We start from the raw sequence: 25,937 nt of genomic DNA on the forward strand, positions 1-25,937 counted from the left end.
TATATATATATATATATATAGTTCCCTTCCAAAGCGGGACACCGCTTGAAATTAAAATGTGGTGCTCCTCATTTCGCTCACTTTTAAGTCACATTTTCACATCTCCACCGTTCAATGTTTAGAACATAGTGTGTAGATCATTCCAGCAAAGTTTCATCCAATTTGGAGATCATTTGAGCTTCTATAATTATGATTTACATGAACGAAGACAAATTTTGTTCAGTTGATTCATTTAATCTAATTTGGTACTCCAATGATCTCTAAATAGGATGAAATTTTACATGAATGATCTACACACTATGTTCTAGATACTGAACAGTGGAGATGTGAAAATGTGACCTAAAAATGAGCGAAATGAGGAGCACCACACTTTAATTTTAAAGCGGTGTCCCGTTCTGAAAGGAAACTGTGTGTGTGTGTGTGTGTGTGTATATGTTTTTGCATTTGATACTGTCTCAAAAAGCTTACTTCATTATACACTAGACGTTCAAAAAAATAATTTTATATGCACGAGAAAATGATCTCAGACTTCTATATGTCTCTCGACATTTGAAGCAGGGCCAGGTCGTAAACCACGCCCTCTAGGTATCTCTCTATGATAATTAATATTAGACCACCATTGAAACCGCTTGAGAGTTTGTAGCATGAATCCACTCCAGCTTTTTCATATTTTCACACTCCCTTTCTAGCAACCATATGTTCACTTCAAGGCTGGCCTTGAAGTTTCCAGGGCTCTAGGCGAAAAACCAAAATGAGACTCCCCACCTGAACTATACTCACAGCTTTCTTTTTTTTTTCTCTTCAGACGTAGTTCAGTAAGTTTGAACAACATATTCACCAAAAAAAGTAGTGGTGGCAGAGAGGAAGATAAGGAAGAAAAGAGTCAAGGTCTCGGCAGAGGCTGCATGTAGCTCCTCGATTGGAGATGATGGTTGGGGTGGTGCATGATGATGTTTTTGCTCTACATTTGGTGAGGGTACTTCTGCATCAGGACGTGGTACGTAGTAAGATACATGTTTCAGTTGGTATTGAGGCTTCACCCCAGGTTTAGTTAATTCGTCTTTTTGTTTTAAATATAAATCGAGGTAGAGGTTTGACTTTGTTCGACATTTACGTTGGTAGTGTTGTGGCATGGTTTGGTTTATTTGGACTTATGGACTAAAGTTTTTTTTGGTTTAGTTGAATCTAGGTTTCGTTAAGGTTTGCCTATCATGACTCATTTATGTCGAAGCCAAGGTTTGCCATACATGTGATTTCACACCTTGTTTTCGTCAAGCTAAAGTGAAATCAATTTCCTTGACACTGCTAAAGTGTTTACGCTGCTAGCTTAATTAGGTGAAATTTTCGACTACTACGTAATTAAAAGACAAGCTATATTCCTTGTTATTAAAAGAAACCAAGTTATATTTAAAGAGAAAGTAGAAGAAGAGAAGAACAAGTTATTCAACATATTAATGCTAAAATAGCCTCCATGAATCGAGAGGTGTATATAACAAAAGGGAAGGGAATCAATAAGTTAGTCGTAGTCATTCATGCATGGAAGGGGTTCCCAAGGAGAATCGAATCATCAGCTGCCCACTTCTCTTCTCTTTAATTTGCTCTTCTTTACAGTTTGCCTCTCTTCCCCTTTACCCTTCTCCAAGAGAATGGAGGCCAGATCTCATCTCTTTCTTCTTATCAAACATCTTCTTTATGAATCCCAGTGAGAGCGAGAGAGAGATAGAGAGATAGAGATAGCGATAAAAGCCTCAAAAGGGTTAGTGAGAGAGGGAGAAATCGGAACAGTAGCCGCAGCTAGCAGCAAAGAAAAGAGAAAAAGAAAAAAAGAAGATGGTCAAAATGAACACACCTCGAAGACTTGTTATTCCATCATCAGCTTCATGAACTTGCTTTGCTTTATTGAAACTCACCATTTTGCTTCTTTTTCTGTTTTTGGTTTCACCATTTTTCCTTTTTACGGGTTCTCTCTTCTAAGTTACTATTCCATTCAATTCCCTCCTTACTCATATTCCCACTAATTCCCTCCTAATTAATCCAATATATGCTAGCTCTTTATAATGTATATATATGCATACGATTCTCGGCCCTTTTGAGAGTGCAAGTGTTCTTCTTCTTTACATTTGTGATTTGTTTTGTTTTTACAGTACGTATAACTTACTCCATTATATATCGAGCTATAAACGAAATCAAATACGTATACGAAGAGATCGAAATCTGCAAAATACAAGTATGCATCAGGTAAATCCAGATGTAATTATTTGCTTGTTCTATATATTGCTAGGGCTCTTTACTGCTTGCCGGGCCACCCTTTAAGTTAAGGTGGGATATTCCTTCAACTCGACTACTTGACCTGTCTGCAGCTATGAAACTAATAGGAATAAAGGAATATTCAAATTTGTAAAGAAAAATCAATTTTCCCAATAAATTGACTGTCAATTTTCGCTGATACTACTCAAAGTAAAATTGAAAGAGACCAGACCACATTGGGGCCTTGGTGAATCCAATTAAGATAAAGAAGTGGCCCTAAGCTAAGAGCTTTATGTTCCATGAGAAGAATATATATTTCATGAAATTAGATGCTGAAAATGATTCCACATTGTCCACTAAACAAGCAGCCATCGATCTGTTTTAATTTTTAATTTTTAATTTTTTTAGGGGTGTCATAGCTAGCTTGTATGGAGTTCATGAGTATGATATGCAATATTAGGGCTACAAAATCAAAGGGTCCCAAATGCCATGGTCAAAGGTCCTTTCCAGGTTCATGGTTTGGTTGATTTAGTAGATACTGTAGATTTGTTGTGGTATTAGGGCTACAAAATCTGTATTATCTTCTTTTGTGGGTCTGAATTGTTGGGAATAGCATGCTAGACCCGCAAGGCTGAATCAAAATTGTCGACTTCAGTCAAACCTAACTAGTTCATCAACACATTGCTAAGCTAAAGATATGGCGGGCTCGATATAGCTATACATCTTTTGGGATTTTGTTGCAGAGCATCTCTAGCAGCATTGATAAATTAAAAAAATTATAGATTTATCAATTTTTAAATGAATTTTTGCTCTAGCAGTATACTTAAAAAGTTGATAAATTTAGAAATTGATAGAGAAAATTGATAAATTTATCAATCTTTGGGAGACAATTAACTAAAACTTAGCTAATGTATACAATTTAGCAATACTGTTGGAGCAAAAATTTAAAAATTGCTGTTGTAAATCTAAATGTTTACAAATTTAGCAATAAATTTAACTCTATTGCTGGAGATGCTTAATTAAGGATAACCAAAGTGTTTATCATGTAAATTGGAAGGTACTTTAACAGAAATTAAGTAAAAGAAACCCTAGCATGATCGACCACAGTAAAACAACAAGTAATATATGTGGGTTAATTGTGCCTTAACTTGTAAGTTTCATTCGCATGGAAAAGCAGTAGAAATAAGTGAGAAGTGTCGTAGTACTAGCATGACTATAGTGTGGACATGCATGCATTATTTATCACGTTAAAGAAACCCTAAAAAGAACCAGAGTGGTAGCCAAAGCAAGCATTCAAAATTCAAAAATATCCAGTCTCTTTGGAATCGTGGAATATCGATCGAGTAGTTCTTCTTCCTTCTCTCTCTTTTTCTCCCTTTAATAAGATTTATCTGATTCCATTTATCAAGGTTGCTAATTGAAGAATACGAAAAAGTAGTTCACGGCCCTCCATTTATTCCCTTTTTCTGTGCCCTCAGATTTGTATATAAACCCCTCCCCGACTCGTTACTTCACCAATATTCCCTTCTGGTTTTTCTCTTCACCATTCTCATCAACTCATTACATTCTGTCAATTGGTTAGTTCACTACTAGTTTGCGTTCTTTATCTTTCGTAATATGCATGATGCTCCTCTTACCCTAACCCTAAAACCAGCATCTGACATAGTTTCGTTTATATGTGCAGGACAAAAGATGAGCAGGCCAGGAGATTGGAACTGCAGGTCATGCCAGCACCTCAACTTCCAGAGGCGCGACTCGTGCCAGCGATGTGGAGATGTCAAGTCTGGAGGAGGAGGAGGAGGAGGACTTGACTTTGGGGCTTTCAATGGCGGAAGGCTCGGAGGAGGAGGGTCTTCATTTGGGTTCGGTAGCGCAACCACTGGCTCCGATGTGAGGCCTGGTGACTGGTACTGCGCTGCCGGCAACTGTGGCGCCCACAACTTCGCCAGCCGCTCTAGCTGCTTCAAGTGTGGTGCTTTCAAGGATGAGTTTCTTGCTACTGGAGGCGGCGGCTTTGACTCTGAAATGCCTCGCTCCAGGGGAGGTTTCGGGTTGGGAAATGGCGGCGCCGGCGCTGGTGGTGGTGGGCGGCCTGGATGGAAATCTGGAGATTGGATTTGTACTAGGTAGTTTACTTCATCACTTGCTAGAATGAGTGGTTTTGTACTTTACTTGGTAATGGTGGCTACATAAGTTAGGGCACATCTATACCTTCTTTGTTTCGGCTAGTTGTTTTGTGCAATGATATAATTTTCAGCTCGTTTTAGTTTTTTAGGTGCTCATTACTTGCATATTGAATTCCTCTTTCTTTGACTGCTTTTCAAGTTAGATTCAAGTTAGTACTTTCAGAATCTCTCTGTCTGTGACTGATCACCAATCTCACTCTTCCTATTTGGACAGGTTCGGATGCAACGAGCATAACTTTGCTAGCAGAATGGAATGTTTCAGATGCAATGCCCCAAGAGACACATACTAGAGAGAAGAAATCTATAATCCAATTTTTGGTACGTAATTTAAAATTACTTAACCTCCCTAGTGCATAATATAATTCATTTTAATCTTGCTCAAGTAAACAGTGGTTTTCTTTGTTTATTGCAGGCATTGCTAGCTGCTGAGCGAGAAAGAGAGAAGACATCACCACCAGTTTTACTTTATTATTTTGCTTTAATATGAGCTCTACTAGTTAGCTAGGTTTTTTTTTTTTTTTCCTTTTAATTTCATCGTGGCATAAGTTCACGTAAGCCATTAATTATATGCTGCCTAGCATTTTGTTTTGTTAGGTTTCTCATCTGAACTAAATCAGTGTAATTTTGGTGCTTTAAGTAGGTTAATTTAAGATATCCATTACTCTACCTCATTAGCACTATGAGTTTTTTAAATCAATGTTATTGTATTTTTTTCTGCCGCTAGCTCCTGGTTTCGATCTGCAAATGAAGTTGATTCCTTAAGATTTTACTTTTTCCATTCCTAAAATCGATGTGCACAAACTTCATTAAGATGCTCTATCTCTTCTGATCACATCAATATTGTTTAACCAAAAACTAGTACTTAAAGGCTGCTTTCATGAAGTGGTCCGTAAAGAGAAAGTGTATTGACAAGGCTAGCTTTAACGAAGTTATTGAAAACAAACAATATATGTTACAGTTCAGAAAAAAAAAAAGTTGATGAGGAAATGTTTAGCAGTAGCAAATAGATTTCGCAAATGGAAACTTGTGAGCTAAAGACCATGGAGCGAGCTTTATCAAAAATACGCAAGATAATCATTTGGTCAGATATGAATTGCTCCCACTTTATAAGAGGATGGCTTGAGGCAACAGTGATGAATTCCTCTACTACTTCAGCTTGCATTTGCGATCTTAAACTAATTAAGAAACCACTAACATGATAAGCACGTACGTTATAGCATAATATATGCTTTCAAGGAAGGAGAAGAAGAATAATTATGAAGTTCAAAAATTAAATGGGACTTATCAGACTGTTTAATTTTTACATATGAAGATCACATATATAATTAAAAATAAAAAATTTGCTTTTCTTTTTTACTTCCATTTACCACTTAAAAGATCACATTGGATTCTCTTGATTGACCTAGCCTAGAGTGTATCTTTTAAAAATATGTATATTGTGGATTCAAAAGTGACTGTGTCTTCATATATATCATATGTGTCTTGCTAGCTCTCAGCACTAGGACTCCATTAACAATATTACAGCTTTAAGCAGCAAGATTCTCTTGTCATCCTTTTAGGCTAATTAAGCTTTATGTTACTTCAATTAATTGCCTATTATACTAAGTTAGACAATGCAAGTTCCTAATTAGCAAATACTAGGAAAACAAAAAATCTAAGCAAATAGAGTGACGCCTATGAACCATATCAGATAGAAAAGGAGAGAAACACTGTAGGTCGAGAAAGAAATGGAGATGGAGGAGAAAAACCAACAAGCTAAGCAGAGCTCAGATTAGGTAAAAGTCACACTACTGCAAGGACATCGAACCTCCCCCATTCGAAAACTCGCCAATCAAAATCTAGATCTAAATTTGGAGATGAGGGGAGGAAACTCAGGAACGTAGAAGATGCAGTGGCTAGATTGCTTGCTTTCGCTCGTCTATCTAAGATAGAAAAAACTAATTAATGGTTTAAATCATCAGATATGAAGTTTTGCGTCTCATACTCTCATTTTCAATATTTTCTTGTTTAACTTAAAAGTCTAAATTTTTTGTTAACGTCCTACGTCTCATCAACTGTTGAATGTTGCCTATTGGTGCCTATATGGATCATCATGGTGCTTAATTGTGAATCTTGGTTGGTTGTAAACTTGTAATACTAAATCTAGAGTTGGTGTCCAATTCTAACTAGGTGTTGCCTTCAAAGTCTAACTAGTCGACTGGTTTTGATAACAGAAGGCAAAAGAGAAATAGAAGCTAAGAAGTAGATGAACCGAAGAACATGCAGAGAAGCAAAACTTGGGAGTGAAGAAAAACAGATAAAGACACTTTATTAATTCGATCAGCCCATGGCTATAGGTAAGATTCTCGTCCACGTTCTGTTGACGATGTAGTGAAACAAAAATAAATTTGTATATCATCAAAAATGTTTTAGCAATTGTTTGCTACAATTATTTGTTACTTTTTTCGGTATTGCATTCCTTACAAAATCTTCTTCATACATTCTTCGTTTTTATCATGGTCAGTTTCATGCATATTCTAACATTCATTCATCTCACTCTCAAAGTTTGATACATGAGTATGATCGAACAAGCAGAGTCCAACTTCAATTAGAACACTCCCATCGAAAAATAACTTGAACTAAAACACAAAAATAAAAATAAGAAAGAGAAAAAATCAGAGGAAAAAAAAAAGGATGGCGGGCTTGGGCTCTGACCCATCAAGGTATCAATCCAAATTCCAGCTGTAACCTTGGCAGTGGTTTCTGATTTTACATATTCAATTGTGGTTCTTGGAACTTAACGGCCGTGTGCCTCTCTGCCTCGGAGTCTCTCAACTCTGAACTCCTCAGTTTGCAATCACATTTCAACGTTTGGGTTTTTCTGAAACTCTCGGGAACCTCTGAACCCACTTTCTCTGTTTCCTTGGTCCCCCAAAAGCTATCTCAATGGCTTCCTGTGAGTCTCTCTCTCTCTCTCTCTCTCTCTCTCTCTCTCTCACACACACACACACACACACACACGCACACAATCACTGAATTGGAATTTGATATCAGTTGGTGTTGCTCAGTTGTGTGTGTCTCTGATTCATTGCTTTTAAATGGGGAGATGGGTATTTGGTGAATTGGTTATTGTTTGAAATTAGCTATTGAGGTTCATGGGTTTTGTTGTCTTTATTCAATGAGCTTTTGGGTTCAAGCTCAACTCTGAAAATGTTAATGAATTTAATGTAATGATTGTTGATTAGTGCATGTTTGATACAATGCCCTGTTTTGATTCTGAGGGGCCTTATTGTAGGCTCCATTTGCAGTAGCTGTAATTATTTCTTGAAACAATCTAGTCTTTTCCAGGATTGATTGATCAAAATGAAATAAAGCAATGGAATTCATTGTATGTTGTATAAGCTCATGTGTCTGTGATATTATTTTTGTGACAGGTAGCCTAGGGACATCATACCCTAAAATTACAAACTTGAACTTGGGTAGAACAAGAGTTGGGATTTCACAGTCGTATGGTGTAAGAACTTGGACACTGCAAAGACCGCAACTTTACTCAGGTTTGTCAATATCAAGACGGTCAGAGAAAGTGTCACATGTACACAGTGCTCCATCTTTAGAAATCATATGTAAGTTCCTTCGGCCCTCCATCAGTAAATCATCTAATGTGTGTGGTTATCAGTACTTCAAAATCAAAATCCTGAAGTTTGTTGGGTTATTGTTTTATAATTGTGCTCTCATGGATGCTTGTATTTTGTTCTCTCTTGATGCTGAAGTTTGTTGGGTTATTTTCTCACAGATGCATGTGTTTTGTTCTCACTTGTCTGTTGATGCTGAAGTTAAAATGACTTGTTTAGTGTTAGGAGAAACAATTGAAAGGATTTTGAAGGTGATACAGAAAATCTTCAGAAGATTTAGGTATAAGTCAAGTTTATTGCCTAAGTTCAGTTTAACATATCTATTGCACATGTTTCCTAGCGTGGTACTGGGTGGGATGGGGTGAAAGTGCTTCATGTTCTGACTTCTGTCAGAAATAAGCTTTACAACCATTCTTTCTGGTACATAGCCCACAGTTATGGAGTAGGTTGATGTAACTTTTCTTTTGGCCTTATTGAATTGATTCTGTAATTCTTCCTGATTGTATCACTCAAAATGGTTTTGAAATGATGAATTATGTTTGTGTGCTTTTTCAAATGTCCAAAGTGTGGCCTGTTAATTGCGTATATAGGTGTCAGAGAACTCTGTGGCCATATTGTCATTCTCTATACTGACCAGTAATCTAGGACTTAAAATTTTGTTCCTGGAATTTTCTAGGCCAACAATTCAGTAATTTCCTGCCCTGTATCTATTTGACAAAATATAGTGAGCTTGATTGATTCGGAAATTTCAGAATTTCATTAATTTTTTTTTTCGTTTCTCATCATAAGTTGCCTTGTTTTTTTTTTTTCTGAATGTATATTCATTGAAATTCAACATCACAACTTACTCGTTTTGTTTCTTTTTACCCCTCATACTTATCCTTTCCTTTTCATTTAATGCATGTTAGTAGTCAAACTTCACAGCTTTCTTCATTTACTTAGTAAGTGAGTTTGGCAATTTTTTTTTTGTACAAACAAGTAGACGGAATAAATGTCTGAGCATCCTCTTGTGCATTCAGTCTTTCTTTCTCCTTTTTTTATTGATTTTTGAGTAAACAACTAATAGAAAAGGGTCATAACAGCATAAGAGACCCATTATTTTTCTCGCTTGATAGTTTTGTTAGTGGTTATACTATGAGTATGTAGAAAGTCAAAGAAGCTTCCTATTGCATGTTATATCAACGTGGTAATCATATCTGTTCCCATGACTAATGTCATATCCCTATGCTCTTGTTGATGATGTATTAGCTGCGACAAGTTCAGATGATGGTTCTAAAGAGAGTGATTCTGGTTCAGCCAGCCCGCGCATTCCAAACTTTGATGAGGTAAGTCGGCTCAAAATGTGAATTAATAGGTTATAAACTGGAGTTCCTGCTATTTATCTGCGCCATTGGCACATAATGAATGATAAGTGGAGGTCTTAATGTCAGATTGTCGGTATTGTTGTTTCTTGAAGTTTTACTTGTAATTGAGTTTTGCATGTTATTTTTCCGGATCCTATATGGTAAGACAAAGCGTAAATTTTTCAAAGTATGAAATGAGACCCAGAATAGATTTGCGATATGTTACAGTAGCCTATACTTTTGCAGATTACTCAAAGTTATTTCAAATCCTAGATGTAGGACTTGCGTGAACTTAGTGGTTGTATCTCAATGCACAGGATTTGCGTAAACTTAATGGTTGTATCTGGATGCACAAAATTTGGAAAATCATCTCTCGCTCTTGCTAAGGGGATGGATACATTAGATTAATACATGCAAGATATCCTCTTATCATTGATTGTATTATCAGAAGACAATGCTATTTTAATACCTAGAACATGGAATGGTTGAAATAATATTAATCCATGTAGACATGAAGTATGTATTGTTAGGTTTGGATTATTAAAGACCTAGATTGTTTGGTGAAATATTCCAAACACATTCATCAGTTTCCTTTAAGTTCAAATTTTGAGGAAAGATTATTATAATGATTTCATCAAAGGCATGCTCCTTTTCAGTGTAGTTTTTCTCTGTTGGAAACTAATATTCTGGTTCGGTTTCTATGCAGATACAGTCTTTGCTTACAACAATATGTGATACAACTTCAGTTGCAGAGGTTCAGTTAAAAGTAGGCACTTTTTTCTTCTTTGATGAATCTAGTTTGAATTGTAATTTTTTTTTTCTTTTTCTTACAGCTTAAGCATTACTGTTTCATTCTAGTTTTCTCTCTGTTTTTCCCTTTTGCTTTCCATGTATTAATATCACACATTCTGATTCTAAAATCAGCTCGGTGGATTTCGGTTACATGTGGTGAGAGAGTTGACTGAAAATGTTAGCACTCCACCTCCTTCGATTCCCGCTCCTGTTAGTGTAAGTACACCTGCTGAAGTACCCGAATCAAATGGATCAGTTCCTACACAATCTTTAGCTATCACTAGGGCAGAGTCTTCTTCAAGAGATATTCAAACATTGTTAGATAAAGCTGCTGATGAAGGCTTGGTGTTAATTCAGTCTCCACGGGTAAGAACCTAAATTGAGTTCTTTTAATTATCAATGAAAATATGGGTACTAACACTACTAATGGTGCAGGTTGGGTCATTTAGGAGATCTCGAACAATAAAGGGGAAGCGTGCTCCTCCATCATGTAAAGAGGTACAATATACATTTTTATTCTTTTTTTTTTTTTCTGGAAAACCTTCTTACTAGTAAGGAAAACATTTTCTGGAGTTTCCGGTTTGTAAATAAAAGAACAGAATACAAGAATCTGTTTGATGCTACATGAAACAAAAAGTTTGTGGGGTTGAGATTCTCACCGAGTTATATCAGGGGCTGTACTAGCCCAGTTTATATGAAATGGAGTGAATGATATAATTCCGGAAAAAGATATCTCTAGACTTTTCTGTCATTTTTCTGTCTTCTCTTCTTTTGCTAGTCTATAAAGCTCAATTGAACTGCCACAACGTGGAAAGAACAAAAGTTTAGCATTCAAAACAAAACCTCTGTAGGACTAGTACACATTAAAATACCACAAAAATCCCAATTATGGAAATAGTTATGTGCGAAATTCTGGCTCTGGTATAGACGTGAGGTCTGGCTTGAGGACATTGCCAACAGTACAGGTTGATTGCTGACTAGTTGGAGGCAAGTGAAACTTTAGCAGAGATTGAAATACAGGTTTAATGCCAATTGATGTAGACGACTAAAAAGTGAATAGTGAAACAGAAATTTTGAGCTTTATAACTAATTATATCCACTTTTTAATGAACAATTAACATTTTACAACTTCTTGCTTTTATCATTTCGTTAATGCCTTTCATTTCAATATGCTATGCCTATGTCAAAAAATTTGCTACTAAAACAAAACACTTCATAATATAATTGGTGATGTAATAACAATTTTTTGTCGTTGAACTGATTTTGCAAAATTTTGGAATTTTGTTATGCAACAGAAGCAAATAGTGAAAGAGGGCCAAGTGATCTGCTACATAGAACAGCTAGGGGGAGAACTTCCAATTGAGGTATGTGACAGATGAGAGAGGCAGGGTGTTTGATTTTCTCTTTCTACCCAGCCTTAGTCTCTTTCCTTACTATTTTGTTTTAAATTTTGATTCATTCATCGTCTCTTTTGTAGTCTGATGTGGCTGGGGAGGTCATCAAGATACTACGAGAAGATGGTGGTAAGTTTGGTCATCAGGCTTTGCTTGAGTTATTTAGATGTAGGGAGTTCTGTTGTATCATTAGTTGCAAGTTCTAATCTGATCTGTTTTCTTAATAGAACCGGTTGGATACGGTGATGCTCTGGTTGCCGTTCTTCCTTCGTTTCCAGGGATTAAGAAGCTTCAGTAGACAATTGGTTTGATATATGTACTGGAATAAAGAAACATTTGTTCCAATTTTCTTTCTTTCTTTCCTCTACTCTGCTCAAATTTAACTCTTTCATAGTAGTATTCCGTGAGCTAGTTTATACATGCCATTTTTACTGTGTGGCTTTGTTTAGCTGGATGTTTCTGAATGAGCTCTATACATGAAACTGGACTGGAACCGGTATTTAGAGACTTTTATAGATACCATGTCCATTGATGCTATATATGCGAATTCCGAATCACCAGTTTGATGTTATAATCATACTGAAGTTGCTGCTAATTCTACCAAATTACTACGAGAGAAATCCACCTCCCTCTGCAATGCCATTGGTGGATTCCTGCTAGGGATAGGAATAGCCTGCAAATTAGACTATGAAAACCCTATTGCCTTGATCAGATCGAGAAGTCAGAGCAGGTGACAATCCAGAATCGTAGCTTGAGCATCATGAGTCATTGGAGCAGCCATAACCTCTGACCTTTGGGTCAGGGTTGTAAACCGTATTAAGCCACCAGACCCAGACTCCTGCCATGTAGTGATCCCAGCCACCTTCACTCCACCTGCTCCCGTACCAACAACTCGAGCTGCTTGACCCGTCTTGGCACCAGCAGCGGTGCAGTAGCCATACTTGGCACTGCAATATAACCACAAATGCTGTGTTCGGACCCATAGCCATTGCCACAACATAAGAATTCGCTGTCTGAGCCACCAGAAAATGGTCACACATCCATCCGTACCATGAACCAACCAACCACAGTTTCGACGTATCCACTAACCCCTTGAGCCTTTCTTGATGTAATCTTTTGTTGCAACAATGCATTTCAACTTTCATTTTAATTGTACAAATGATCACCCAGTTACGACATGTTCGACACTTACTAAATATATCACTTCAACTCATTTACATTTATAATTATTTTAGTTAATAGTCGTTCAATAACCATTGGTGAAATTTTACCGATTAAAAAACATAATGTATTGTAAATTACTTTAAGAATGAATTTACTTTAAAAATAAATTTATTAAGTGACTTAACGGATAAACTTGCTTTTACCAGAGATGATTCACTTGTTCCTGATTAAAAAATAGCGAAAATAGAGCTGTCTCTAACTTTGCAAACAAGTCTTTCTCTCCTCACTGTCACACTCCCCACTCCGCTTCACAACTTTCTCTCTCCTCACATCACATTGCCTCTTCGTCACCTTCACAGAGCCACCTCCTCTGCATTTCAAGCTTGCTTCCAGGTAAACACACCTCCTTTACAGCCACGAACAGAGCGCCAAACCCTTGCTTTGTACTTTTTTACCGTTCAATTTCTTTACTGTTCGTTTGCACCAAAATGTGGCTTCTTTAATTCTGGTTTGTTTTTGGTTCTACAGCTTCGAGCCTTTGGTTTGGGGAGAAGAGAAGCTTGGAGCTTGTAGCTTACAGATAAATGGTACTGATTTCTTTCTACTTCATTTTTGCCCCTTTTTCGTTTTTGATTTTCTGTTCGTTTTCAATTTTGGTGACTTATGGTGCTCGGTAGAGCTTAAACTAGGTTAAAGAGTCGATATGAGGAGGTGTTGATACTCTATTTGGGATTTAACATGGTACTGTGCTTAGATTTTGGGATAGTAGGTGTAAAGATGGCTCCATTATTGGGGTTTCTTTGTGTAATTTGTGTTGTGATACAATATTGTTGTTCATTTGTGCACATGTGTTGTAATTTTGTGCAGGATGAGAGTCATTCTAGTGTGGATGACAATGATACTGACTGGAACACAGATGACGAAATCGACAACTTCACTCTCTTGCCTTCTTCGGGTGTGATACATCCTTGTCCACAAGCTAATGTGCTCTCCTGGGAGGTAAACTTATTTGCACTCTTTAACTGGCTTTGATGTGAGTGTAGTGTATGGTGTTTGAAACTGTGTGAGGTATTATTGTTTGTGTTTGTAAGAACTCAATGATGATTTGTCCCTTTGTGGGTTTTAAGTTCCTCCTTTGGATATTCCTCAGAACTCTGCTTCTACTTCTTTGTGATTAAGTAGTTAAACTAACAGCATATGGTTAGTGATATTGATACCTATCTGCACTCGAGTATTCTTTATGTGCGAGTTTGTGCAAACACAACTGTAGATAGTTGTTCCCATTACACAAGCAAGCATGAGATGTACCTAACTAACATGAAGTTCATTTTTTCATCCTGAAGGTGAGCTCATCACGTCCAAGCTCTTCCAACTCCAAAGTTCTTGATCAGTTTATAGGGATGGGATTTTCAAAGAAGATGGTTGAAAAAGCAATTGAAGAACATGGTAAGACCTATTTTCATTCATACAGGAACACATTGATCCCATTGCACACATTTCTTTATCTATAACTCTATCCTAATGCATGTAACACTGCTATGACGGAATATCCAGGAGAAGAAAATACTGAGGCAGTTCTGGAAACGCTCCTCACCTATTCGGTGAGTTTTAACATGACTTCAGATGTAGATATTCTCTCTAAGATATAGATACTTTGAGTTTGTGAGGTTGGTTAGCCATTTACATTCTGCCAAACAGAATTTGCACATATCAGGGGGAGAGAGAACTTGCATGTAATGCTGATATGTTGTTGAGGAGCACATTTTTCCAAGTTATATGTATCATAGGTAAATGAATTTAATTCAAACTATTACTGAAAAGAGAGAACAAGTCTTAAAACTTTAGATGGGTCAGAGATATTTTTCTTTCATGTGCACGCAATCTAAGCCAAATGGAGTAAATCTTACGCTCCTGTTTCTTGCTAATGTTTTGCACTTTTGCAGGCTCTTGAAAGTTCACCTCATGAACAGCTACAAATGGATTCTGATCTCTTCTCCTCGGATGACGAAAGCTTTTTTGATGATTTTTCAGATGAGGTATTGGCTTCTGTAAGATCTTTCCTTATTAGAGCTGTCATTTTCCCTTCTTGCCAAGCAGCTTACTCCTGTTTTTCAACCTACAAAATTGTTTTGCAATATCTTAACCTTGTATCTTGTTATTATTGTATAATATGCTAGTTCACTTTGAGTTGTGGGTGCTATTGACTCTCATATTACGTGTGCATAAAAACTTTAAATTGTCTATTTTGCAGGATATTACAAGTCCTGCATCTGAGGAGGAAAATCTACTCATGTCTTTGATCACAATGGGGTACCAAAAAGAGGAGGCTACGACAGCAATAGAGAGATGTGGTATAATATATGTTCTGTCTTCTGTACATATTGCTGTTCTGTCTTCTGTACACATGTCCAATTAGTTATTTAAAAAAAAAAAAAAAAAATACTTTTTTGGCAATTTGATTACTGATATTCTGTGAAACTTCTGTGTATCTGATTTAAGTTTGATTTTGGTTCTGTACCAACTCCAAAAGAATAAATACACGTATTCATTTAAGCCTAATTTCTCATCTTTAAGGCATGTTAAAATTATAATGGTTCCTTTCTCCATAGTCAGGATTGCAATGAAATGCAGAGTAGAATGTCTTGGAAATTTACTAGTCATTCCGGTCACTCGGCTTCAAATTTTGCAGGTCCTAGCTCCTCACTTGTGGAGTTGACTGATTTCTTATCTGCTGCTCAGTTGGTAAAGGAAGAAGATCTGGATGCCCTTTTTTCTCTTGAAGAGACGGTATTTGTTTCCCTTTTTATTGTGTGGTATCATTTATTAAGTATCTGAAGTTTTCTACAAAATCAGTTTTATGCATCTGTTCTATGTTCAGTAGATTCTTACTGCTGCTTCTGATTTTACAGCCTAGACTAGAACATGTGCACACTCATGATCCTAAGAAGAAACGGAAAGTTACTGTATCTGATATATTGAAAAGGAAAAGGCAGAGGGGGCACATATGCACAGATGATGAGACACTTCGCCTCCCAAATCCGATGATTGGGTTTGGAATTCCAACTGGAGCATGCCAATCTAGGAGAATTCTTCCAAATGCAGCCATAGGGCCTCCATACTTTTATTACGAGAATGTTGCCCTTGCTCCTAAAGGGGTTTGGGAGACTATATCCAGATCTTTATACGATGTTCCACCAGAGTTTGTTGATTCAAAACATTTCTGTTGTGCAGCTAGAAAGAGGGGTTACGTCCACAATCTTCCAATTGCGAACAGATTTCCTCTAACTCCACTCCCCCCACAAACCATACATGAGGCATTTCCCTTGACAAAAGAATGGTGGCCTTCTTGGGACATAAGAACAAAGCTAAACTGTATAGTAACTTGCTATTCTAGTGCAAAGTTATCAGAGAGGATGCTGAAGCTTCTTCAGGGCTGTGATGGCATTCCACCAGAAAGAGTCCAGCGGGCTATCATGCATGAATGCCGCAAATGGAATCTATTGTGGGTTGGAAAAAATAAAGTTGCCCCACTTGAGCCTGGTGAAGTGGAAATCCTCATGGGGTTTCCAAAGGATCACACAAGAGGAGTCAGCCGCACTGATAGATACAAATCAATTGGCAATGCATTTCAGGTAGAGTTTTCTCTTAAACTCAGACATCTACATGTTCGAAATAAAATATTTTTATATGTCATAAACTCTGCTGTGAGCCTGTTACTTATGGTTACACCTATTCCAGGTTCACACTGTTGCATACCACTTCTCGGTCTTGCGAGACAAGTTTCCCAATGGTATCAACGTCCTCTCTCTATTCTCTGGTATAGGTGGAGCAGAAGTAGCCCTTCATAGTCTAGGGATCCGTATGAAGAATGTGGTCTCTGTAGAGATATCAGAAGTGAACAGAGACATAGTGCAGTGTTGGTGGGAGCAAACAGAGCAAACTGGGAAATTGATTCACCTTGCTGATGTAAAAGAGCTGGATTCTGAGCGTCTGAAACAGTTTATCCATTCATTCGGAGGATTTGATCTTGTAGTGGGTGGGAGCCCCTGCAATAATCTAACCGGCAGCAACAGGTATCATCGAGATGGACTCGAGGGCAAAGAATCTTCACTTTTCTTTCACTACTGTCGAATTCTGGACTTGGTCAAGTCTATTATGGCAGGACTATTGTAGGGTAAGTCCATGTAAAAGATATTCGGTTTTGTGGTACTTGTATCTAACTCCTAATCACATATGAACATTGATGACAACCAAGACTATCTTTTTTGAAGTACGTACTGGGTTGTTTTGTGGGTAACAACCTAGTTGTCAAAAAGGCTCATATATGGCATTGATTGAGAATAGCTTGTAGACTTGTAGTGTGACTCAACTCAGCTAATAGTTTCAGACATGGCTTTATTTACTGTACTTGGTTTAAGCATATGCAGGCATTGTGTTGATCAGAAAGAGGTAGTCTGCAAACAAATGCATGGAATTCAGTAGCAAGGTTTCCTAGATTGCATTTATTTTCCTTACGCAAATATAAGCATCATAGTTGCTATATCCTTTATGCATGCAGTCTTTACATTCAAAATGAAAAATGTCATCTCCATAATAACATTTCTTAAAATTTTTCTTCATATTTTTTATTTATTTATGAAAACATACTGAACTTTAATTGATAATAAGCAGCATGATTGAGATCATACTGTAGTTCATCGAAAATGCTTGCAGGAGTTTCATTAAACCGAACTTCATGCTGGTTTAGCATTTGAAGTAAAGCTGCTAGCTTATGTGCTACTGTATTACAACTTTACAAGTTCTTAAAGCATGTTGAACTTGGACACCTGGAATACTCGCTAATAAGACTGCAACGTCCTCTAATAGAGCTCCATGCTCATCAACGTCCTCTAAGAATCTGTTGTACTGCTTGAAGATAGTCTCTTTAAATAGTGAAACTTTGTAATTGCATAGACTTGGCCAAATCCAATCCCTATCTGATAGAAAGTAAATCTGCTTGCTTGGTTGATCCAATATGTTCCAGTGTGTGCAAAGACTGCAGACGCAGCAGTGAACTGCCTTTGTGAGTTGCGCAACACAGCACCTAGACCTCCCCTTGTCAGTTGAGGCAGAAAAGCTCCATCAACATTCAACTTTGATCTGTCCGGCCTCCGACTCTTTTTGCGCTGCTTGGTCTCTTTGTGTGTTTCTAACTAATTGGAACTCCTCCAACCAGGTTAGTGCTTCTAACACAAGACTTGGAGCAGTCATAGCATGCTATTACGATTCTTCCATATTGCCCCATAGAATCATCATCAACTTTTCAAAGACCTCAATGTTTAGATGCAAAGCACATTTAAGAAGTCACTCTTTAAAAATTGGAAAGCAATAAAGTGTGCCGAAGATGAAAGGAGAAACAGATGACAGTTCAACAGCGAGAGGGCAATTACAGAAAATATGTGATGCCTTCTCTAACATGTGAGCGCATAACAAACAGCCTTCGTCACCACTATACTACCTACTTAAGAGCTAGTTCCTTGTACTTCAGCTAAATCTTCTATAATTAATTTGAACAAATATTCCTGAAAGGCCGCACGCCCGCACCTGAAGTAGAATCTTGGCACAGCCACTGGTGAGGGGAATTGAGAAGTTCTAGCTTGATTAGGATCTCCATTTTACCTACCAAACCTAAATCATTGCCATAGTAGCTAGGTCCCGCCTCTTTGCCTAAGTTCTTGAAAGATTGTTGAACTTTCAAATTGTCCTCTTAGGTGATATTCCTACTTAAAAAAGTTATTTAGTTTCTTCCAAGTAATCTTTTGGCCACAACTATTTACATTTATTTTTCGAAGTTTATGCTTTCCTTACTATGATTAGGAAAGTGCTGATGCACTAGTCTTTCATAGCTGATAGAGAAGCAATTAACAAGTTTACTATACTTCTGTTGGGAGTTATAAAGTATATTTGTGTGCCTCATCTTTTTAGTGTTTAGTGTCAATGTCTTTTCTCCTCAAGAATGATTGTATTTTACCGAAACACTATACATGTTATCAGGCCCGGACCTGAGATTTTTAGACCTGAGTCGAACTCTCAAATTTAGGCCCTCGAATTATAGTTCGTATCCATAATTTTTTTTTTTTTGTGATTATGATTTTTAAGAATAAAAATTATAAACTCAAAAGTTAAATATAATACAACTATCCAAAATATTTGCATATCCACACAAACGATATAAATGGTATGAACTTTTAACATTACTTTTTTCTTTCTTTGACTCATAATATTAAGAGAAATTTTTAAATACACACCTCTAATCTCTTAATACACACCTCTATTATTTTATGTTTCTATTAAGATTTTATAGGTAAGTTAAATGACCAAAACAAACATCTCTTATTAAAAAAAAAAATACGCGCTAGAAGTATTCTTTTCTAACATCTTCTACCCTAAAACTACGTTGAAAGTACGTCTTCTCCTATAACCCCAACTCTTCTCCACAATTCATTTGGTTATCTTTTTTTTTTTTTTTTTTTTATCTGTATCAACTTTAGTTTGATCTTGCATATCATATTCTCAAGTACTGCATCTTTATCATGACATGTTTTATCGAATAACTAGATATCTATGTTTAATAGCTACTGTACTTCTACACTTCTACTATCTTATGAATTTTGAAAACTTGTATTGATGATTGGAGTTGGGATATAACAATAATCATTTGATTATAAATTGAACAATGATAATAAAAAATTTCTAACAAAAATTAGACGAAATAATATGTAAAAAGAGATACCAAATAGTAAATATAGATTAATTATATTAAATAATGAAATATTTCAAAAATTAAGGGTATTTTAGGCAGTTTGGGATGTGTATTAAGTATAATACTGAAATGAAAAACTTGATATGTGGTGTATTAAGTAAGGGGTGTGTATTAAGATATTAGAGGTGTGTATTTAAAATTTCTCTAATATTAAATTAGATATGTATATACGGTTGTAATAAACTTGTGTCAGTTGTGTGGGCTTTTTTCTTCTATTACAAGGGTTCTTTCCCTTTCATAAACTGTTGTAAAAGACTAACATCTCACATTAACTTTCCCTTCTATTATTTAATTGGTATTACATCATAGGAGGAGCAGTAAAATTTTCTTTTCTGGGCCTTTTACTTCTCTGGGCCCTGAGTTGTCAGACTTTTAGACTCCTATCAGGTCCGGGTCTGCACGTTATTATAATCGTCACATCTACTATATAAAATGAAAATAAAAGTAACTAATTTGCACTTGCAGAAAGAAAAAATAGATGCGGTGGTCATTTACCGGTTTTAAAAGATAAAATTACCTGATAAATTTTAGAAAGAAGAGAAAATAGAAATCAGACAAAAAATAAATTAAAAATAGAAAGAGAAAAATGCAAAAAAAAAGAAAAAAAAAAAAAAAAAAAAAAGAAAAAGAAGAATAAAGGTCACTACTGGCTCAGGGGTTTAGGGGTTTTCTTGTCTTTACTCTCAACTGGAGACTCGGTAATGTCTCTTCATAATTCATAGAATCATAGCAATTGCTTAGTTCCAGCTTTTTGCTTACACCTTTCATTCCTCACCTTCCTCCCATTTCACTAATTCCTCATCTTTCTAGGTCATTTTTCATTTGGGTTTTCTTGATACACACCATTCCCAACTCATCATCTTCACCTGGATTGTGAGAAATGTGTCTCATTTCATCATCTGGGTCTTCTTAGATTTCAACTCTAACCATAATTTCACTTCTGGGTTGTTTCATATTCCACCAAAAAGCTTCATCTTCTGAGTTGGTTTCAAGCTTTGAAGTTGTACCAACATGAGTAATTCTCGATCATCCTGCCAATTCTTCACTCCATTTTTGATAGAGGGTAAAGAATTCGGAGCTGTATCTGACATTGAGCACCACCAAGCTTTCAAGAAACCCAGAATCTCTGAGGTTGGGTCAGACTCAACGATGGCCGGGAGGAGATATAGGTGGTTGCATTACAAGACCCGTTTGTGCAGTAACTTCAAACGAGGTCGTTGCCATTACGGTGAGGCGTGTCTCTATGCTCACGGCGTTGAAGAACTCCGCAACACTTTGGGTGGTTCGCAAAATGAGAAGGGCGTGTTGGGTAGGACTGAGTATGGTAATCATGGAATTTGTGATAGACTTAAACTGTGTAAGATGTTCTCTAATCAAGGGAGATGTGAATATGGAGAGAAATGCCGCTTTCGTCATGTGATTCTGAAAAGAATCAAAGATGATGAGTCAGTGATAACCATTTCAGCTGGTGGGTCTGAAGGGTCTATCAATGGTGGTTATGGTCAATTTGGGGGCAAGAGGTCTCTGGGTTTGGATGTTGATACTAATGGAGGGAGTGGAGGGAGGCATTTTAGGCAACATGGCTCTGTTGCAGTAGGGAGAGGTATGCTGAGTAACACCTGCATTGCGAGTGAAAGCTTTGCTGATGAACATGCCGGTAATATAAAAGTTATGTGTTTAATATGTTCATTATGTTCTCACAATGTTCATTGTTCTTATTCAGTATGATTGCATCATTTAATGAAGGCATATATATTTCGTTGTGCATGACTTAGTTTTGATGGTGTTTCCTTTTGCTATGAATATTTAGATGTCATATCATACTTAGTATGAGTATATGTATGTTAATATAGAAGACTGGGAGTAAGTTATTTTACATACACATTATGTTTATTTCGACCAAAATAGGAAATACATAGAAGAACTTCTAGTCTTGCATCAGTAAGTGGAAAAACTTGATTGTTTGACATTAATAAAATGATTTGATCAATAAAGGCAATAGACTAAATTTATCTCTTGCGAGCCATAAGAGCTCTATATGCCTTTGCCTAGACTCATATTCTAGGACTCTAGGAGATTAAAAATCAGAATCAGCTGTTATAGCTTTACTTATCCAAATAAGTTTCTAACCACAGCTGTAAAGTGGACTGCTTCCAGGACTTGGCATTTTGTCGGCATTATTTCTGTTGCATTAGTTGTACAATATTTCAAGATCCTATTTGCATTAGTTGTACAATATTTCAAGAAAAGATCCTATATCATTTTGTGTCATCTATTTTGTATTACCTGAATTTTAGTACATAAATGGATAAATCTACAGTTTACATTGGCGTCGGGAAGGAATATTGCATCCATTATCATGTAGTCATGTTAAATGATAAATTTGAATCACTTCATGATATCTGGAAAATATGTACTTCCTTGATTTCTGATTATTCCCAGTCTTCAATGCCCCTTTCTTAAAGACAGACTCAATCTTATGGGGTGTGTAATGATTCTTAGAGAACTAAGATTGTAAGATGTCTTGTGGTTTTACAGTGCTAAGGAAGCTTTGTGGCTACACTACCGCGGAGACCAAATATTCGAAGACTTATACTATTTCTAGAGAAATGCAAGTTAGGGACGGCAAGTTCGACTGGAATGAACTTGAGAAAATGAGTCGTATCTATGCTGATTGGATTGAAGAAATTCCTCTTGTACATAGGAAGGTGCAGTGCTGAGTCTGAGTGCTTCACGGAAAAGGTTTATAGGTTCTGCTTCTCTGTTTGGTTCTACGCATAACAAGTATTAAGTATGTTGCGTTATCCTAACACTTTAGTTTTGTTGAATGGATAAGAGTCTGACTTTGTTACCAAGGCATAACATAGTATTCTGGACACGGTTCATAGGAAGCCAGCTCTGCTGAATCAGGCAAATTATATTTCACTAGAATACAAGCTAGCCGAAGTGTGTACAAAAAGGAATTTGGATTTTTTTTTTTTCTGAACTTTGTTTCATTGGCAAATGTCGAAAAATTATGTTTGTGCAAAGTATCTGAGAAATCTCATTAGTTTAACAAAATCCTATTTTGTAACTCTAAGAATGATCCTTAGTATAAGGATATAAGCTTCTGTGTGCGTGCATATGCATTGTTGTGTGTGTCCTCTGAAATTCATCTTATGTCTGCCAACATTCTCAATGTATTAAACAAGGATAATTTTAAGTTTTTTTTTTTAGCAAGGCATGAAAAAAAATATATATTGTTTTATCAATTGTCAAATGATACTTGCATCATTTGTCATCCTAACACGCCTGACCTTGGGTTCAAATTTGCCAACCAGCGTTATGTTGGTTACGGTATGACCACCCAATAAACACATGCCATGTATACATTCATAACCATGAGTTAACCATAGTTAACTTAAATTATCAGAAAAGAGAAAAATTATATTAATAATAATATTAAAACAAAACTCTCCTAGATCCTCTCGTCTTCTACTCTTACTTTTTCTTCTTCTCTGGTTTCCCTGCCAAAGCCAAATTTGGGTTCTACCATCAGACCATCACTTTTTAATCGATCCGTTATCATTTTCTCCATCCATTCTCTATTATTTTTTTTCTTGGAAAATGCCCAAATGCACAAAAAAAAGGGATTTTAATGCTCACATCAATGTAAATCTTTTCTGTTAGCCAATTTCAATGATTTTTATACAAAAAACATTATTACTCTTTATAAAATTAAACCCACACAAGTCTCATCTTTTTCTCTTTCTCTTTCTCTTCCCTCTCTCCCTCTCTCTTCTTCTCCTCCCGATCTGCTCTTTGCTCTCTCTCTCTCTCTCTACTCTCTCTCTCTCTCTCTCCTCTCTCTCTCTCTCTCTCTCTCTCTCTCTCTCTCTCTCTCTCTCTCTCTCTCTCTCTCTCTCTCTCTCTCTCTCTCTCTCTCTCAGATCTTTTGTCGGTGACCTCATCTTCGCCTCCACCATCTCCGGCGACCTCTTCCGTGGAGGGACGTCTGTCCACCGCATCCTGATGAGCGCTCCGCTCTCCTCCGACCTCCGCACCAAGTACAGCGTCCGATTCATGCCGGTGCGCAAGGATGACGAGGTCCAGGTGGCCGCGAGGGCAAGGTGGTCCAGGTGTACCGCCACAAGTGGGTGATCCACATTGAGCGCAAAACCCGATTCCGGCGACTCGTTCTCTTCTGCGACTCTACTGCGACTCGTTCTCTTCGGCGGAGGAATCTGGCAGCGCTGTTTGCCTCTATTACCTAGCTCATCTTCCGGCTCGGTTGGAGTTTGATCCGGGTTGGATAGTGGCTGGGGAAGGGCGCTGCTTGCTAGCGTGCGCCGGGGTCGATGGAGGAGGCCGGTGGAGGAGATCGGGGAAGGTGGGTGCCTAGAGAAGAAATATGGGTGCCCAGTTTAAGTCTTTTTTTGTTTTTTTTTTATCCTTACATTTGAAAGTGATTCTTGAGGATTGATAACTGATTATCGGGGCCAATAAGTTATTATTTGAGATTTGTAACCTGATTATTAAGGGTCAGTAAGTGATTATTGAGTGATTACTGGGTGTCAGTAACTGAAAACTAAATGATTATTGGGTGTCAGTAACTGAAAACTAAAAGTTATTGAGGTCAGTAACTCGATTATTAAGGTCAGTAATTCGATTATTTTTTTGTAAATCTTTTTTTCTATTACATTAATCTGAAATAAGTTGGTTATTGGGGGTTAGTAACTGGTTACTGGGGGTCAGTAACTGATTACTGGGGGTCAATAACTGATTAGTAACTGGTTACTGAGTGTCAGTAACTGGTTAATGGGGTTAGTAACTGGTTATTAAGGGTCACTAACTGGTTATTGGGGGTCAGTAACAGGTTACATGGGAAATTCCGGTGACCGGAATCCGGTGATCGGAGAAATTCCGGTGACCGGAATCCGGCAGTCAGAGAAATTCCGGTGACCGGAATCCAGCCGCCAGTGCCCGGAGTCCGGCGGCCAGTGACCGAAGTCCGAGGTTCCGGCCAAGTCTTTTCATGTTGAAAAGGTGGGGGCAAAATAGTCTTAAAATAATATGGTTTGTTAAGATTTTAGTAAAAATTTGTGCATTTAGGCATAAAAATTTATGCATTTAGGCATAAAAAGGGTTACCTTATATTGGAATGGGCTAATGCAAAAGATTATCATTTCAATGGGAAATAAGGGATTTGAATTAGTACTAAACGGGCAATTTCCCTTTTTTTTTCTTCTTCTTTAATTAAATTTAGAACAACAAGTCTGCATGCTTGCTGCCTTAAACACCTGTGCTCGCAGTCCAGAAGAAGAAGAAGAAAACCATTAATTACCAGATGGTGGTTGGAGCAATTTCGTCACCGTTGCCGTGCCTCCGGTTAAAACACTCGTCGTCAACCGATTCGCGCCAGCCACGGTCGCCGACCCGGGCAGGTTCTTCAACGTTCTTAACGGTGGCGCCGGCGGCGTCCAAGACACAGATGTTCTATCTCTATTTTTGCAAAGCCAGATGCACATGTTCTATCTTTTATTTCTACAATTCCAGATGTTCACTATCTTCTCCTCAACTGCAATCAAACTAAGCAGCGATTTATCATCTACGTTTGGGTACGTACCGATCAAAATAAATAAATCGGGAACGTTTTGGTGAATGAAAAGAAAGAGATTTGGAGGTTGGGTGCGGTGGCGTCGGGATGCTGACAGTTTAGGAGTCCTGGTGGTGAGAGAGAAACGGAGGCAAATGAGAGAGAACAGGGGAGAGAGAGAGTAATTTAATTTAATTGATTTATAAATTATTAATTTATAAACACTAACCATGATTAAGTTGTTATACACGTGGAATGTGTTTATCTGGTGGTCATACCATAACCAACATAGCAGTGGTTGGCAAATTTGAACCCCTGACCTTGGCATTGGCCCAGGGAAACAACCATTGCCTCAAAATTTGAGGGCCCTATAATTTATTAATGCATATATGAGAAAGTTAAAAACAAAAAAACTAAGCACAAGTCACGCACCAGCTCTTTGCCTTCTCTTCGCAATTCCCAAAAATCTTCATCTTTTTATTCTTCTCTTCTTACTCTCAATTCCTAGCTTCCAAACCCATTAAACAGTAAAGTAAATCAAGCAATATACCTATAACCAATTTATGAAGAAGACAATTCATCTTCTTCAAAATCTCTCTAAAAACAGGCTAGCAATTCTTCAAAGTTTTTCATCATCTCTGACTCTCTCTCAATCTCCGTCACTCAACTTCTTAGTCTCATTTAAATCGTTTAATCAAGAAAGAAAATCGAGCAATATACTCATTAGCAATTTATGAAGAAGACAATTCATCTTCTTCAAAATCACTCTATAAACAGGCTAGAAATTTCTCAAGTTAAAATTTTCATCGTCTCTCTCTCTCTC

The 25,937-nt window shown here is 37.2% G+C and overlaps 4 protein-coding genes across 4 annotated transcripts; all 4 read left to right on the forward strand.

The window, feature by feature from the left end:
* The first annotated feature begins 3,812 nt into the window (after nucleotides 1-3,812).
* On the forward strand, nucleotides 3,813-4,723 carry LOC101304604 (uncharacterized RNA-binding protein C17H9.04c-like). The gene is made up of 3 exons (XM_004305273.1): nucleotides 3,813-3,824; nucleotides 3,932-4,373; nucleotides 4,648-4,723. The coding sequence occupies exons 2-3, from the start codon at nucleotides 3,940-3,942 to the stop codon at nucleotides 4,721-4,723; spliced, it is 510 nt and encodes a 169-aa protein (XP_004305321.1). The 5' UTR covers nucleotides 3,813-3,824; nucleotides 3,932-3,939.
* Nucleotides 4,724-7,212: 2,489 nt separating this feature from the next.
* LOC101311686 lies at nucleotides 7,213-12,111 on the forward strand. The gene is made up of 9 exons (XM_004302916.1): nucleotides 7,213-7,368; nucleotides 7,847-8,035; nucleotides 9,293-9,369; nucleotides 10,094-10,153; nucleotides 10,312-10,545; nucleotides 10,615-10,677; nucleotides 11,475-11,543; nucleotides 11,657-11,702; nucleotides 11,801-12,111. Exons 1-9 carry the CDS (start codon nucleotides 7,359-7,361, stop codon nucleotides 11,869-11,871), a joined length of 819 nt encoding a protein of 272 aa, XP_004302964.1. The 5' UTR covers nucleotides 7,213-7,358; the 3' UTR covers nucleotides 11,872-12,111.
* A 1,403-nt stretch (nucleotides 12,112-13,514) lies between these two features.
* On the forward strand, nucleotides 13,515-17,005 carry LOC101304898 (DNA (cytosine-5)-methyltransferase DRM2-like). Its single transcript, XM_004305274.1, has 9 exons — nucleotides 13,515-13,541; nucleotides 13,605-13,736; nucleotides 14,081-14,183; nucleotides 14,292-14,338; nucleotides 14,681-14,773; nucleotides 14,989-15,088; nucleotides 15,427-15,524; nucleotides 15,647-16,369; nucleotides 16,476-17,005. The coding sequence occupies exons 1-9, from the start codon at nucleotides 13,515-13,517 to the stop codon at nucleotides 16,908-16,910; spliced, it is 1,758 nt and encodes a 585-aa protein (XP_004305322.1). The 3' UTR covers nucleotides 16,911-17,005.
* A 3,545-nt stretch (nucleotides 17,006-20,550) lies between these two features.
* LOC101305201 (zinc finger CCCH domain-containing protein 39-like) lies at nucleotides 20,551-22,298 on the forward strand. The gene is made up of 2 exons (XM_004305275.1): nucleotides 20,551-21,196; nucleotides 22,078-22,298. Exons 1-2 carry the CDS (start codon nucleotides 20,551-20,553, stop codon nucleotides 22,257-22,259), a joined length of 828 nt encoding a protein of 275 aa, XP_004305323.1. The 3' UTR covers nucleotides 22,260-22,298.
* Nucleotides 22,299-25,937: the final 3,639 nt, after the last annotated feature.

This window comes from Fragaria vesca, linkage group LG6, assembly GCF_000184155.1.
Source record: "Fragaria vesca subsp. vesca linkage group LG6, FraVesHawaii_1.0, whole genome shotgun sequence".
Lineage (NCBI taxonomy): Eukaryota > Viridiplantae > Streptophyta > Magnoliopsida > Rosales > Rosaceae > Fragaria > Fragaria vesca.

Excerpts from the sequence above, each read along its gene's own strand:
- LOC101311686 (XM_004302916.1), top strand. Across the intron at positions 9,370-10,093 it reads GCATTCCAAACTTTGATGAG|ATACAGTCTTTGCTTACAAC; the intron begins GTAAGTCGGCTC and ends GTTTCTATGCAG. Across the intron at positions 11,544-11,656 it reads GGGGAGAACTTCCAATTGAG|TCTGATGTGGCTGGGGAGGT; the intron begins GTATGTGACAGA and ends TCTCTTTTGTAG.
- LOC101304898 (XM_004305274.1), top strand. The coding sequence starts at position 13,515 with ATGGCTCCATTATTGGGGTTTCTTTGT. Across the intron at positions 14,184-14,291 it reads AAAAGCAATTGAAGAACATG|GAGAAGAAAATACTGAGGCA; the intron begins GTAAGACCTATT and ends CGGAATATCCAG. Across the intron at positions 14,774-14,988 it reads TTGATGATTTTTCAGATGAG|GATATTACAAGTCCTGCATC; the intron begins GTATTGGCTTCT and ends TCTATTTTGCAG.
- LOC101304604 (XM_004305273.1), top strand. The coding sequence starts at position 3,940 with ATGAGCAGGCCAGGAGATTGGAACTGCAGGTCATGCCAGCACCTCAAC. Across the intron at positions 4,374-4,647 it reads GGAGATTGGATTTGTACTAG|GTTCGGATGCAACGAGCATA; the intron begins GTAGTTTACTTC and ends CTATTTGGACAG.
- LOC101305201 (XM_004305275.1), top strand. The coding sequence starts at position 20,551 with ATGAGTAATTCTCGATCATCCTGCCAATTCTTCACTCCATTTTTGATA. Across the intron at positions 21,197-22,077 it reads CTTTGCTGATGAACATGCCG|TGCTAAGGAAGCTTTGTGGC; the intron begins GTAATATAAAAG and ends GTGGTTTTACAG.